This window comes from Fimicolochytrium jonesii, assembly GCF_025526975.1.
Source record: "Fimicolochytrium jonesii strain JEL569 chromosome Unknown EV422scaffold_45, whole genome shotgun sequence".
Taxonomy (NCBI): Eukaryota; Fungi; Chytridiomycota; class Chytridiomycetes; order Spizellomycetales; family Powellomycetaceae; genus Fimicolochytrium; species Fimicolochytrium jonesii.
In genome coordinates, this window is record NW_026515712.1 from 108636 (window position 1) to 121292 (window position 12657).

Consider the following 12657-nt stretch of genomic DNA (forward strand, 5'->3'; position numbering starts at 1 on the left):
GTAGTCGCTCCCCATCGTTGGTTCACCGACAAACCCAGTGACGTTCGGCGCCCTCTCTTTGCGCTGGTGGTTCTTGACGCGGGCCAGGTGGCCTTCCAGACGAGCGATGTGGCGTTCAGAGTCGGTTTGCAAAGTCCATTGGGGAACCGACTTCGTTTGATCTTGCTGTATGCCTGCGATCTCTGGCCAAGAGCTGCTTGGGCCGTCGACGCTTGACCCCATCCTTCTGCCGAATTCGTCAGGAATCACGATTTCTGCGCGTTTAAAAGAGTTGAAACGAAAAGCCTCGTTTGTTTCACCGGGCTACTTTCTGCTCTTTCGGCCGCCTTCGACGAAGGCAGCCTACCCTGCGCAAGACTTCCCACGAGACTCTACGTTTATACCCTGTGCAACAAAGCCGTGAGACAGGGAGTGCCTGAACGAGTTCTGTGCCATACCTGCCGTAACGCTAAACGCCTTCCCATTACGACGTAAAGCAAAAAGGAAAGCCACGCATGCCGCTGCTACATTCCCGGCGACCGGCTGGTCATGATCCCATTCTGGATAGCAACGGGTGGAGCCTCTAAAGACAATAAAAAGAGAAGCGCCCGAAGAAGCATTGGCCGATTACCTTCGGGATAGCAATACGACGGAGCCTCCAAGGAAAAAAATCAAAACAGAAGCGCCGGAAGAACAATTGCGCAGAATAAAAACCGAACCTTCGGAAGAACAGTTGCGCTCCGGGTTCACGAATCGGGATATCAACCAGAGAAGCCGCCAATGAAGTATATGATTATCTGACCTGCGCGGCGAAAGCCGCCTCCACACATCACGCATACGTGGATCACTATCGACATATAGAGGACTCCATGTGGAAGGTCAACGATGGATATGGTAGAGTTCCAGAAAAAAGCTTGGTGAAGATTCTCCTATTTTTACAAAATCCCGGCTCGCCTCACAATGGCATGAGCCGACTACTAACACCATTTCGCGCAGATAGTCGCTAATGGTGGAGGGGATTACTGGGCGTTGTAGGAATATGATTTGCGGTTTTCTGAACCTCGGAACGACTCCATTGCAGCAATGCCCCCAACCCCCGCCCCCAATGCCATCGATCGATTAGGTTCTAGCATAGGCCGTATTCCTGAAGGCATATAGAAGTAGGAGTGCTTCTCGGAGCAGATATCCAGAAGTTCACATCAGTCGTCGGTTGCAGTTTATCTTGGAAATGATATGACGCGTGACGCTCCCACAAACTGACAGCACCACAGATGTCAATTGCCTGTCCCTGAACTGTTACTTGCACGCAATCTCCTCAGAGGGAAGGCGTCCCCCCCCGCATTCATTGGGTTCTCGGAGGATTTCAAGTGAAACCACAAGTTCATCCTCCACGCACGATGTTGCTCCTTCCGTAGGGAACTCAAACGGTTCTACATAACCTTATCGCCACTGCCAGTCTTGCCACTTCAAAGAGTCGCACACGTCCCCGCTACCACAGACGTCAAACGCCGCACCCATCCGAAACAATGAGCGCGCATGTGGACGCCATGTCAGACCAAGACTCGTCCGACGAGGTATGTGTCCTCTGTTTGCTCATAGCCTGGGAGTTCTTGAGTACGTCTAAAGCCGGAACACTTCGTTTCTGTAGGGGTCTGTGTGCTTCCTGTACGCTAAAGAACCCGGAGACCGAGAGGTGAATATTTCTTGAAGGGGTTTTACTCCACTGACAGCTATGATATGCCTTCCATCCACATACTGACTTCAGCGCTGGCTTCCCCAGCCAACGCCACGCTGCTCTCATCCAGAGGCTTTCGGATACCTTGTCGAAGGCTGGGACGACCTAAGGCTCGACACGGAGCTTATTGACGCTCTTCTGCGATTCGGTGACAAGATACGCAACTTGATGGCCCACACCTATGAATGCCGCCAGAATTCCCGCACCGCTGCAGCTGGAACAAATGATGAAGAAATTTGCAAGCTTCTTAAACTCTTCATCAAGGCAGTGGAAAGCTTCGCGTCGATGTCGCCTAAATGGTTCAAGCGTGTTCATATTGACCTGACGGACGAGAGCAAAAATAGGCAATTCTTCGGCGTACTAGAAGAGTCAAAAGACACCATAGGACAGTACCTCACTGCCAAGGATCCCGCTACTGTTCAGGACTGCGTCGGCATATTATTGGCAATTTTCGGACGCCCTCCGCGGTACGCCTCGGACCATAGCCCAGAGAGCAATGAACCTCTACGCCTCCAAGCACAGCGGGCTTTTGCGGAACTTTTGCAGATCTGCTTTTATTTGCGCTCCTACGCCGCCTTACTCGACCTGAAAGATGTCCACCGAGGTCTTCAGAAGAGCATCCGACTGTGCTACTGGAACGCCATCTGCAATCGCGCGCAACTTACTCAAAAGTTGAAGCTAAGTGATTATGATGATGAACTCGGTCAAAGCCTGCAAGCTATCAAAGCAGACTATGCTGAAGTTCTCGTCGAATGGGACACGACCAAGACGAATATCAACTTTGAGAATGAAAAAGTAGTGTTGGAGGAAACTTCCTTTGCCGCATTGATGAGGCCCCCACATTGGTCAAGGGTTCCGGATCTTGGCAAGTTCGCATCTGTTCAATTGGAGCAAGCCAAGCTTGCAGCCAAACTGATACAAGAAAGGTTGCCGAAGCCACTCAGCGGTACATCCTCAACGACCTTAAGCACGACCCCTGAGAGGGGAGATGTGGACCAGGACGAAGATGACGATAACCAGTTCGTTTGTGAGGTTGACAAAAATCTGGCCCATAAAGTCGATGAAAAGGTATGATCACGGTGGTTTTAATGAGTTCATCCTTCATGAAATGGTCTGCCGTGGATTCTGGAAAAGGATAAGAAGGAATTGGGAGACATGAGTACGGGAATCGACGACCTCGCTACACAGCGCTCACATATTTCCTCCTTCCCCTATTCCCAGGGAAGGTCGCCCAGGATACCGCGGTATTCCCAGGATGCCGCCAAATGGCAAGACGAAAACTTGCTCGAGACCTTCGGAAGTCGCGAAGAAGGGCAAAAGACCTGAACAACAACTCCCGCGTTGGCCGCGTTGGTCAGATGTTCCGGACGGCTTTGCATCCGGTCAATCAGAACAAATCAAACTTGCAGCTGATCGGCTACAGAAAGGCTTGTCAACATCAGTTTGCGGCACGTCGTCACTCAGCTCAAGCACCGCATCATCTGAGCAGCTGACCTTGGGAACCCAAGATCTTGCCAATACCGCAGTCCAAGCTCAGCAACCCCAAACACTTGCACCGCCGGCTTGTCCCGCCATTGTTGCTACCGATAACGCCTCCAAGGAGCCAGGCACGGCTGGGAAACCGCTTGACGACGGTGATACGGCCAGAGTCAGAGCTACAAACTGGACGACGGAAGAAGCACGCAGGTCGGAGGTGCACATGATGCTTAGTCGTCAGGCAGAACAACGTGCGGAGCATCAAAGCGAAGCAGCTCAAAACGCGGCGGCCGGCGACGCTGGAGAGAGGGAACCAATCTCAACCTCGGCCACCCGCACACTCGATCAAGGCAGTAACGAGACTGGTGATGCCGTAGGAACAAACGGTGGTGAATCGCAGAGGTCATCTTCGCCGCCCGCTCGCACTGTTCCCGGTCCAATCATCAACGAAAGCACTAATACTAACGCTGCCGCCAACGTCAAGCAACGAACAACGTCATCATCTCGTTTGCGAACTCCTTCACCCCAACCAACCGACACGAGTGATGCTGAAGAACTGGAAAGGTGCGAGTCTATGACAGAAAGTGAAGAAAGCGCAAGGTCGTCCCCTTCGCGATCTGGTGTGAAAGTGCCTGAAGAAGCACCTTTGAAACCCGGACACACAAGAATCTATCACAACCGCTCCTATTTTGACTTCCCGCCAGGGGCACCCCCGTCCAGCACGACTGGTGAATCTGACAGCCAAGAAAGCACATTTGCTTCGCTCTGGTCTTCGCGATCTACCTCGCCACAAGGGACTACGACTGAAACTGAAGTGAGCGCAAGGTCCCCTTCTTCGCGATCTACTTCAGAGATGTCTGAGGAATGGCCGATGGAAAGGCACCTAAAGTATTGCAAAGGACCTTTCTTCGACATCACAGGCCTTCCAGGACCCAAAATATCTCTGTCGCCGCAACCCCCCAGCGTGAGCGATTTCGGCGATTTCATCGATGAATCAGAGAAAACGCCTGAACTAGACGACTACAGCACCACTACAACCGATAGCACCACAACAGAAATCAACAGCTCGGACACCACTAGCACCCGCCGACGAACGCTTCGCGATCGTGAGAAACAATTGAGATCGGAGGTAGAAACCTACAAGAAGATGTTGGCTGATGAAAAGCGAAAGACGGAGGTTTTGCGGGCTGAACAAATGCACAAGGAGAAGGCTGCGCTCGCCGTGGTTGAGAAGAAAGAACTGGAATCTTACATGACCATGTTAGCTCATGAGAAGCGGAAGACTGAGGCGCTCGTGGCGGCAGAGAAGAGTAAGGCGGAGGCGCTGCTGGCCGAGGAGAAGCGAAAGACTGACGAATTGCGGGCCCGGTACACACGGCATATTGACCTGTTTGGCGAGGGTGTGGAGTTGATGGAGCGGATTGGGGATGAAAGGTGGGACAGCGAACAGGGGAGCGATGCTTTTGCCGCTTACGCCGCCAAAGTAGATCAAAAAAGGGAGGCGATGTTGGCCGAGAACAAGCACAAAACCGCGGCGCTTCTCGCCGACCAAACCGCAAAGGAATCGGCCGCCCTCGCCGCCCTCGAGGAGGAGAAAAAAGCACTCGAAGCGCTCTTGGAAGCCGAAAAGCTCAAGACCGAAAAATTGCTAGCCGAAGAGAAGCGCAAAACCGAGGCGCTTCTCGCCGAACAAAGTGGAAAGCGAACCGCCGCCAACGCTGGATTCGAGGAGAGCAGGGATTACCGAAACGCGAAGAGGCATTGCGGCAGGCAGCTGGGTGAGATGGTGGTTGCGGCGACGGTCGGGATGGCTATTATGGGGGCCGTTATTCTGTCGTTGTAGGCGTCATGCTCGAGATCAAGTTCCCCGAGCGCATATGCCTTTTCAGTTTTTGAGTTCTGCAACATCTGCGTAGCACAGAAGGCGTACAAACATCCCCTTTGGCGGTGCCTTGCAATAGTTACATGTGGTCGTTTGTTATCATTTTACAGTATCTCTCCATTCGTTCTCTCGCTCAGAGTAGCAGCAATACCTCTATAGTTTCTCAAGGCCTTATAGGTAACTTGTAGAAAGTTTCTCAGTCCTCTATAGTTTCTCAGTTCCACAAGGCCTTGTAGCATACATTACAATGCTTTGGTATCCACCTGCCCGTAATGAAAGTATTTCTGTACCTCACGACGCTCTGAACGGGTTTGCAGGGGGTGAATACCGGCGAGGATGTGTGCCTTGCCTTGTGGTAAAGGCTGGTGAAGGCTGGCGGAGTATGTGTCGGTGGTGCGGACGTAACGCGTTGATGCGTCGTAGCATTAACGCGTCGTAAAGAGGTATCCTTGCGAGTTCGCGAACTGGGGACGGTCGGTTTAGATTCCTGGCGACCTACACAATTGATTGGTATTCCTAAAGGCCGTCGACAGGAGCATGGGTCGCCGCTCCGCCTGCACCGACGCTGAGTAGGGGGTCGTCCCGCAGTGGGATATCCCGCGGGACTCCCTTGACAGCATTTCGACAGCATATCGACATGGTGGAAGCAGCAAGCCGCCCTAACCCTAACCCAAACCCTATGGGCAGTAAGACGCGCGTATGGGTGTGCTGTGAGCGGGACGGGACGCGGGACCAGCAAATCCCGTCCCATCCCGCGCAGGACGGCCCCATGACGCTGAGTGCACATGCTCTCAAGCAGGAACTGTGAATTGTGAACTATCGGGTTTATGTCTGAGCAAACGTCAGCGCGGGTACAGCAATATCACCCAGCAATCAACGCATCATGAACGCACACGGGTTATTTTTTAATGTTTTTTTTTCATTCAAAATTTCCGGCTTTAGATTAAAATAGAGAATCAAGGCTCCATATAACAGTGGTTCGGGGGAGGTATACTCTTCCGGAAAAGAGAGTCCTTCTACAGAGGGAAAGGATAATGAAGAAGGGATGAATCACTCCAAGAAAGAAGCTAAGGGGTGTATGACTAAGTGCAGCGTGGGTCCATTTTACAAAACGGGACCGGCCTTCTTCAAGTCAGCGACCGCCTCACCGAAGGTGTCAAAGTTCTTGATGAAAAGAGAGGCAAGGTGCTCGAGGCTCTTCTTGAACGCGGCCTTGTCCGCCCACGACTCGGGGGGGTTAATGACCGAGTCGGGCACTCCCTTGATGCCACCGGGGCCGGGGATAGTGAGGCCAAATACGGGGAAGGTGACGCTGTTGGAGGCGATGGACTTGCTGAGCTCGCCAGAATGGATGGCGTCGATGATGGCGCGGGAGTACTTGAGGGCAATGCGGGAGCCGACCCCGTACTTTCCTCCGGTCCAGCCGGTGTTGACGAGCCACACGTTGGTGTTGTGCTTGCGCAGCTTCTCCGCGAGCATCTCGGAGTACTTCCTTGGGTGCCACACGAGGAATGGAGCTCCGAAACATGTCGAGAAGGTGGCTCCGGGCTCGGTGACGCCTTCTTCTGTTCCGGCGATCTTGGCGGTGTATCCAGAGATGAAGTGGTACATGGCCTGCTCGGTGGTGAGCTTGGAGACGGGTGGCAGGATTCCGAAGGCGTCGGCGGTGAGGAGGATGATGTTCTTGGGGTGTCCACCGACGCAAGGGATCTTGGCGTTGGGGATGTATTCGATGGGGTATGCGCAGCGGGTGTTCTCGGTCTTGGACTTGTCAGTGTAGTCGACAACACGGGTGTTCTCGTCAAAGACAACGTTCTCCAAAACGGAACCGAATCGGATGGCGTTGAAGATTTCTGGCTCCTTCTCGGCGGAAAGGTCGATCGTCTTGGCATAGCATCCTCCCTCAATGTTGAAGACACCGTCGTCGGACCAGCAGTGTTCGTCGTCACCGATGAGGCTACGGGTGGGGTCAGCGGACAAGGTGGTCTTTCCGGTTCCCGACAGACCGAAGAAGAGGGAGACGTCACCATCGGGGCCTTCGTTGGCGGAGGAATGGAGAGACAGGACACCGGCTTTTGGCATGTAGTAGTGCATGACGGTGAAGACACCCTTCTTCATCTCTCCGGCGTATTGTGTTCCGAGGATGACCATCTCAGCGCGCTTGAAGTTCAAACAGATACTTGTGGTGGAGGTCATGCCGGTGGTGTATCGGTTAGCGGGGAACTCGCCACCGTTGAAGATGGTGAAATCTGGCTCTCCAAAGTTCGCGAGCTCTTCATCGGTCGGGCGAATCAACATGTTCCTCATGAAGAGGGCGTGGTAGGCACGGGCGCAGACGACACGGACCTTGATCCTGTATTTTGGGTCCCAGCCGGCGTAACCGTCAAACACGTAGAGACGATCCCGGGTGTTGAGGTAGTCGATGGCACGCTCACGGTTGACCATGAAGGAGTTTTCCGACATGGCAGTGTTGACGGGTCCCCACCACACATTGTCCTTGGAGTCGGGCTCCTCAACGATACGCTTGTCCTTGGGTGAACGACCCTTCTTGGCGCCAGAGTCGGTGACGAGAGCGCCGGCAGCGGTAAGACCTGTTCCAGCCTCGTTCTTCAGGGCAAGCTCGTACAGGACGGCGATGGACGCATTCCGGATGATAGGTTTGTTGTAGTCGACACGAGCAACGGTGTGGAGCTGCTCGTGGATGTCGTCGATCGATTGAGTCATGATGCTGTTATGTAGACTGGTGGGATATTGTTAGCTTTTCGAATGTGGAAAGGTGCAGACTCGCGAAGAGAAAGGGTAGGATGAAGTGCACCGGCGTTTATATGCCTCCCGCCGGCTATCATATGAAGCGCGCTCCCAAAAATAATTCAAGAAATGCGCCCCTTTCGGATACCGTCGCGTCAAACAGCCAAACAATCGGACGCTCGTGCCAAAACACAATCCGATAACCACCATCCAACTCATATGTGCGCCGCCTCCTCCCATCCTCCTTCCTTGTGGATTCCTTCTTTGCTGTTCCCCCTCTCCCCTCTCTTTGGAAGGCATTCGGGCACAGCCATAATCCAGCGACCAGACGCGTCTTTTTCTTTTCCCCACGAGGAAATGAGTCACGAGGGCGCATTTGCTGCCCACTTCCCCCACAAACGTGTTTTTCCCACGCGATGTCGAACCCGACGCACCGCACTCTTTCGAGTGCTCAACGAGCCCAACGTCAAGGAAGAGGGAAGGAGATGCCCAGTGGGTTGGTTGGTTGTGGGTGAACATACCTTGTGAATGTTTGTATGAGAGGGACTTGACGCGAAGGTAGTAGCGATGTGTCCGCGACTGTGTCGGTCGACTTCGATGGCAGGACGGTTGAATACGGGACAGAAGGGTCAAGGAAGGCAGAAGCGCACAGTTTACAAAGTCAAAGAAGCAGGAGGGGACGCAAGCCCCGCTCTCCTTTTATGTTTTTTCCCACGAGAACAAGTTCCCGTTCATCATGAGCACTTTTCGTTTTTACGACGTTCTTAGGACCAAAATCCCCCGGTTCCCTCCGCTTCTCAGGTTGGCCAAAATCGCCCCGGTTCTCTCCGCGTCTTAGGAGCAATTAAGCTCCTACTTGTTCCGAATAGCACAGGATGACGCCGTGACGGCCGGGACAGGCCGCATGCAACAGATGTGGGAGAGTCACGTTATCACGCGCGACGCGTTTGAGAGTCATCGAAAAGAAATTTTGACACGAGAGCGTTCATCGACATCTCGTGAAAAAGTCATCACTTTGAGGAAGGACCCGGCGTCACCGGGCGTCACCCGTCGAACGGCCGAGAAGAGGGACATGGGAGGGAACCCGCGGGGATTGGCTGCGCCTGGTCGGTCAATGACGGAAAGGAAAGCTGTGCCACGCTTACAGTATTATGAGTGTTGGAAGGGAACATAATGGTCGCGGCGGATGTGGATTGGGATGCAGTCGCGTAATGAAGGAGAGTCGACCATGTCATCCTGGGTCTTGATTCCTTCGCTTCGGGAGGCTTCGGTAAGGCGGAATCGATCTGTGGGAGAGATCCACCCTTGCCTACACTCACTGGAGTCATGGAACGCATTGGGCACTCCGGTACCATCGGCGGGCAACCCAACTGCCCATATTCCCTGTCTAAAATTCAAGGCGACCTGATGCGCTCGGACTGGTCTTAAAACTCCAAGGGCCTGTGTGTCCAATACCTGTGGTGCATCCTGTCAACGCCGTGGAAGACGCGATCGGCAGCAGTAGCATATACTGTACATGTAGATGACCCACTGGTTAGCGAAGCGAATGCGGGAGTCCTGACCTGGATTTGATAGAAGGCAAGGGCCTAAGTGACAAAATATAGAGTGCATGATATCCCTATGTGCCGCCCCGAGTAAGAAAAGGGCCCTTGTGTGTGTTTGATGTAGGTGCATTTCAGACCACATACAGTATGGTCCACTACATAATGCGTACGCCGTGCTATTGATATCTTATGTTCTACGATCTGTCTGTACAATGCTATTCAACATGAGCCTGCGTTTCTACAGTATCGCTGATCGCTGAGGGAGGGAGGGAACTCGCGGATGTGTAATGCTTCCCAAACGTGCTCGAAACGGCGCTCATTTCTTCTTTCCCTCCGTGAGGTCGATTTGCTCGTCAGGGACCTATTGCAATGCGAAAACGTCGAGTCAAAACCAGGCTGCTCATCTCCACACAGCACTCTGCAAATCTGGGGCCGCCCTCGAATCGCGACAAAAACACCCCCCCAACCGCCGCTCACCTGCTCCCAAGTCTTCAAAATCAGCTCATATATATCATCCTGCACATCCCCCTGCACAATAATATCATCGCCGCCCTGCGGGTTCTTGGTCACGCTCGCCCCGCACGCAAACTTTGTCGCAAACAACTTTGCGGCTTTCTTGAGGTCGACGTTGAACAGCTCGAGACCAGAGACTTCGATCACGCATTTCCGCTTTGTGCGTTCGACGCGTTTGACGATGACGCGGGCGGAAGCTTTCTTTTTGGCTTCTGCGGCGGCTTTGGCTTCCGCTGTGAAAGGGGGCAATGTGAGAAAGGGGTCGATTGAAGTGATGGATGGGGATGCGGTTGGGTAGGAAGGGGATGCATACTGACCTTTCCGCTGCTCTCGCGACAGGCCTGCTTCTTCGCCGTCTTCCAGTGTTGTTTCCTCTAGTTTGTCGGATATCTCTGTTAAAAGCGAACCATGATATCAGTTTCCAATCTGATGAGGAATCCGCGAGAACTGAATCGGATCCTTCCCGCTCAGGCGTTGACCTGCATCTTGTTTAGACCTCCCTGAGTCGTCGCCTCCCCTCCCTCCTCTGCCATCCCGCCCCAATCATGGCTCATTCTGCCGCCTTTCTCCCTTTGTTATCCCTAACTCTGGTCCCCCTCTTCCATATCCCGGGCTCGCCGTCAAACACGGATCTCATCATCCCGCACAGCCTCCGCAGCCCCACCCATCGCCTAAACTCCAGGATCCTCACCAACGTCAGGGTATGTTTTCGCAAACAGCGCCGGGTTGTTCCTCTTCAACCATATTTGGCACTTTCCCGTCAGACCGCTGAATTCGCAATACTGCAAGAAAGCAATACGAATGATGTCGCGGTAAAGAGATCAGTACACATATCTGCAACCTTTATAGATACGGAGGCGGTCAGTTACGGTACCTCTGTTGGCATGCTGCATACTAAAAAGGGATGTGGGAAACTGGTGTGAGGACTGGGATCGAACAACCGAAGAACTAGTGAGTCATTGCCCCGTACCTCCGCAGTAGACTATATCCGTCAGCACTCGGGTAGTGGGCCAGTTCTGAGCCTCCTGGCCTGCGGCGTCTTCAGCGTCAGACATGTTTGCTGCTACTGTATTTATTCGTTATTTGGTGGGTGACGTCGGTGGTTCTGCTGAGGACCGGTTGGGACTGGTGGCGACGGTCTCGAACAATTTACTGCACTCCCGTGGAGTCTGGTCGCTGGGGTTCAGAAAATGAATGGGGAGTTCGCTCTTCCAGGACGACTCTTCTGCTCAACGCGTTTCGTCAACTTTCGTGCCTGCGAACGAAATTGCGGAAGCCATAACATTCCCTTCCAAGTGCAGACCTTAACCCGATCCGCAGAACGCTAAGCACACACACAAGCTCCATGGAGGACCCTCCAATCTACTATGACAAGGCAGAATACATCGAGACGGTACGCCCGCTGCCTCTGATTCCTTAAGCCTCTCGCCCGATCCGCCCCGCCTGACACGCGCACAACACTCAGGACACTGGGAACAAAGTCAGCCGCAAGTCTGTGATCTGCGGAAGCCAGAATATTGTGCTGGGAGGAAAGGTATGGAGCAGGAGCGGCGAATGTTTTGGGGCTTGATGTTCACTGAGCGCGCGAATGTACAGACGGTCATTCAGAAAGAATGCATTATCCGAGGCGACCTGCGGCGAACGGGGCCGGGACATACTGTGGTGGTTGCGATCGGGAGATACTGCTTGCTCAGTCAGCGATGTGTCATAAGGCCCCCATATAAGACATACAAAGGGTGCGTGCGTGCTGAGGGAGTGCCGAAGTAAGAGTCTTCCCTTCGACCGGCGAGCCGCGGACTAACCTCTTTGCCTCTACTTCGAAGGGTACTGAATTACTACCCGATGAAGATAGCTGACCATGTGACCATCGGAGAAGACTCGGTCATAGAGGCGGCGCAAGTGGGGTCCTATGTTGAAATTGGCAAAAACTGCGTTATTGTACGTATTCAGCGGATCACACTCTTCTCATTGAGTGTTATTTTCAAGGATATGGTGTTTACAACGGACAGGCGCCTCTCCCGTCAACCTCGGCTGTCCGCGGTTCAATCTCATATCAACATCATTTCTTCGTTCCATTCGGCAGGGCCGGTTTGCGATCATAAAGGACTGCTCTAGGATCTTGGATGGATCGGTTGTCGCCCCAAATACAGTCATACCGTCGTTTTCGGTATATGCTGGCAATCCAGGTACGAATGAAGGGTGCATTGGCATGGGACAAATGCCGTGTTGATTTCCCCACTCATCTTTCCCCACACATCGCCGGACTGGTTGTAGCACAGCTGGTGGATGAGCTGCCTGAGTCGACGCAGGAGTTGTTGGAGAGCAGCACGAAGGAGTTTTACTATGAGCGGTTCTTGCCGCAGCATGTGACGAGTCGGTGAGGTGATGGTCCCATGGACCGAGGAAGCAACTGTCTAGTAGCCATGGATGTGTGGCGACAGGCCGCCAAAACTTCTGGCAAAGAATTCTGATTCCCAGCAGCTTGGGAGGAAAGATAACGGCGCAATCCATTTCTTGCGTCTCTGATATGTACAGAGGGGCAATGTTACATCTTCAATAGACCCTCGCCTGATGCCTTTACCACAGAATGGGTCTGGCAAACATTCCAAGGTGACAGTGACACCTCACTCACCTTGCATTCCGCAACGCTGGATGACACTCACTGCCTGAGCGTCTCCCCACAAAGTTCCTAGATGGACAGCGCGAGCTTACAAAGGCAGGTGTGAATCTTACTCATCAGCCAACGTCCCCAAACGGCAAATCTAACTGGCGAGCCAAAC

General features: G+C 53.3%; 5 protein-coding genes across 5 annotated transcripts; 2 read left to right on the top strand and 3 right to left on the bottom strand.

The window, feature by feature from the left end:
* Positions 1 to 1103: 1103 nt before the first annotated feature.
* Positions 1104 to 3116, top strand: EV422DRAFT_342009 (uncharacterized protein). Its single transcript, XM_053066470.1, has 4 exons — positions 1104 to 1553; positions 1628 to 1672; positions 1760 to 2782; positions 2936 to 3116. The coding sequence occupies exons 1-4, from the start codon at positions 1506 to 1508 to the stop codon at positions 3038 to 3040; spliced, it is 1221 nt and encodes a 406-aa protein (XP_052920795.1). The 5' UTR covers positions 1104 to 1505; the 3' UTR covers positions 3041 to 3116.
* Positions 3117 to 5970: 2854 nt separating this feature from the next.
* On the bottom strand, positions 5971 to 7870 carry EV422DRAFT_548152 (ATP-utilizing phosphoenolpyruvate carboxykinase). The gene has a single exon (XM_053071642.1). It carries the CDS (start codon positions 7794 to 7796, stop codon positions 6177 to 6179), a length of 1620 nt encoding a protein of 539 aa, XP_052920796.1. The 5' UTR covers positions 7797 to 7870; the 3' UTR covers positions 5971 to 6176.
* EV422DRAFT_592270 (uncharacterized protein) lies at positions 7871 to 8798 on the bottom strand (the record flags this gene model as incomplete). The annotated part of the gene is made up of 1 exon (XM_053073548.1): positions 7871 to 8798. A coding segment is annotated over exon 1 (468 nt), but the record flags the coding sequence as incomplete, so codon positions are not given.
* Positions 8799 to 9427: 629 nt separating this feature from the next.
* On the bottom strand, positions 9428 to 11172 carry EV422DRAFT_342096 (translation initiation factor SUI1). The gene is made up of 6 exons (XM_053066471.1): positions 10848 to 11172; positions 10752 to 10771; positions 10569 to 10659; positions 10195 to 10269; positions 9842 to 10110; positions 9428 to 9725 (listed from the first exon to the last, which is right to left on the bottom strand). Exons 1-6 carry the CDS (start codon positions 10930 to 10932, stop codon positions 9681 to 9683), a joined length of 585 nt encoding a protein of 194 aa, XP_052920798.1. The 5' UTR covers positions 10933 to 11172; the 3' UTR covers positions 9428 to 9680.
* A 50-nt stretch (positions 11173 to 11222) lies between these two features.
* Positions 11223 to 12258, top strand: EV422DRAFT_551832 (trimeric LpxA-like protein; the record flags this gene model as incomplete). The annotated part of the gene is made up of 6 exons (XM_053071856.1): positions 11223 to 11270; positions 11343 to 11411; positions 11474 to 11613; positions 11701 to 11815; positions 11961 to 12063; positions 12152 to 12258. The coding sequence occupies 6 exons, from the start codon at positions 11223 to 11225 to the stop codon at positions 12256 to 12258; spliced, it is 582 nt and encodes a 193-aa protein (XP_052920799.1).
* Between the last annotated feature and the right edge of the window lie 399 nt (positions 12259 to 12657).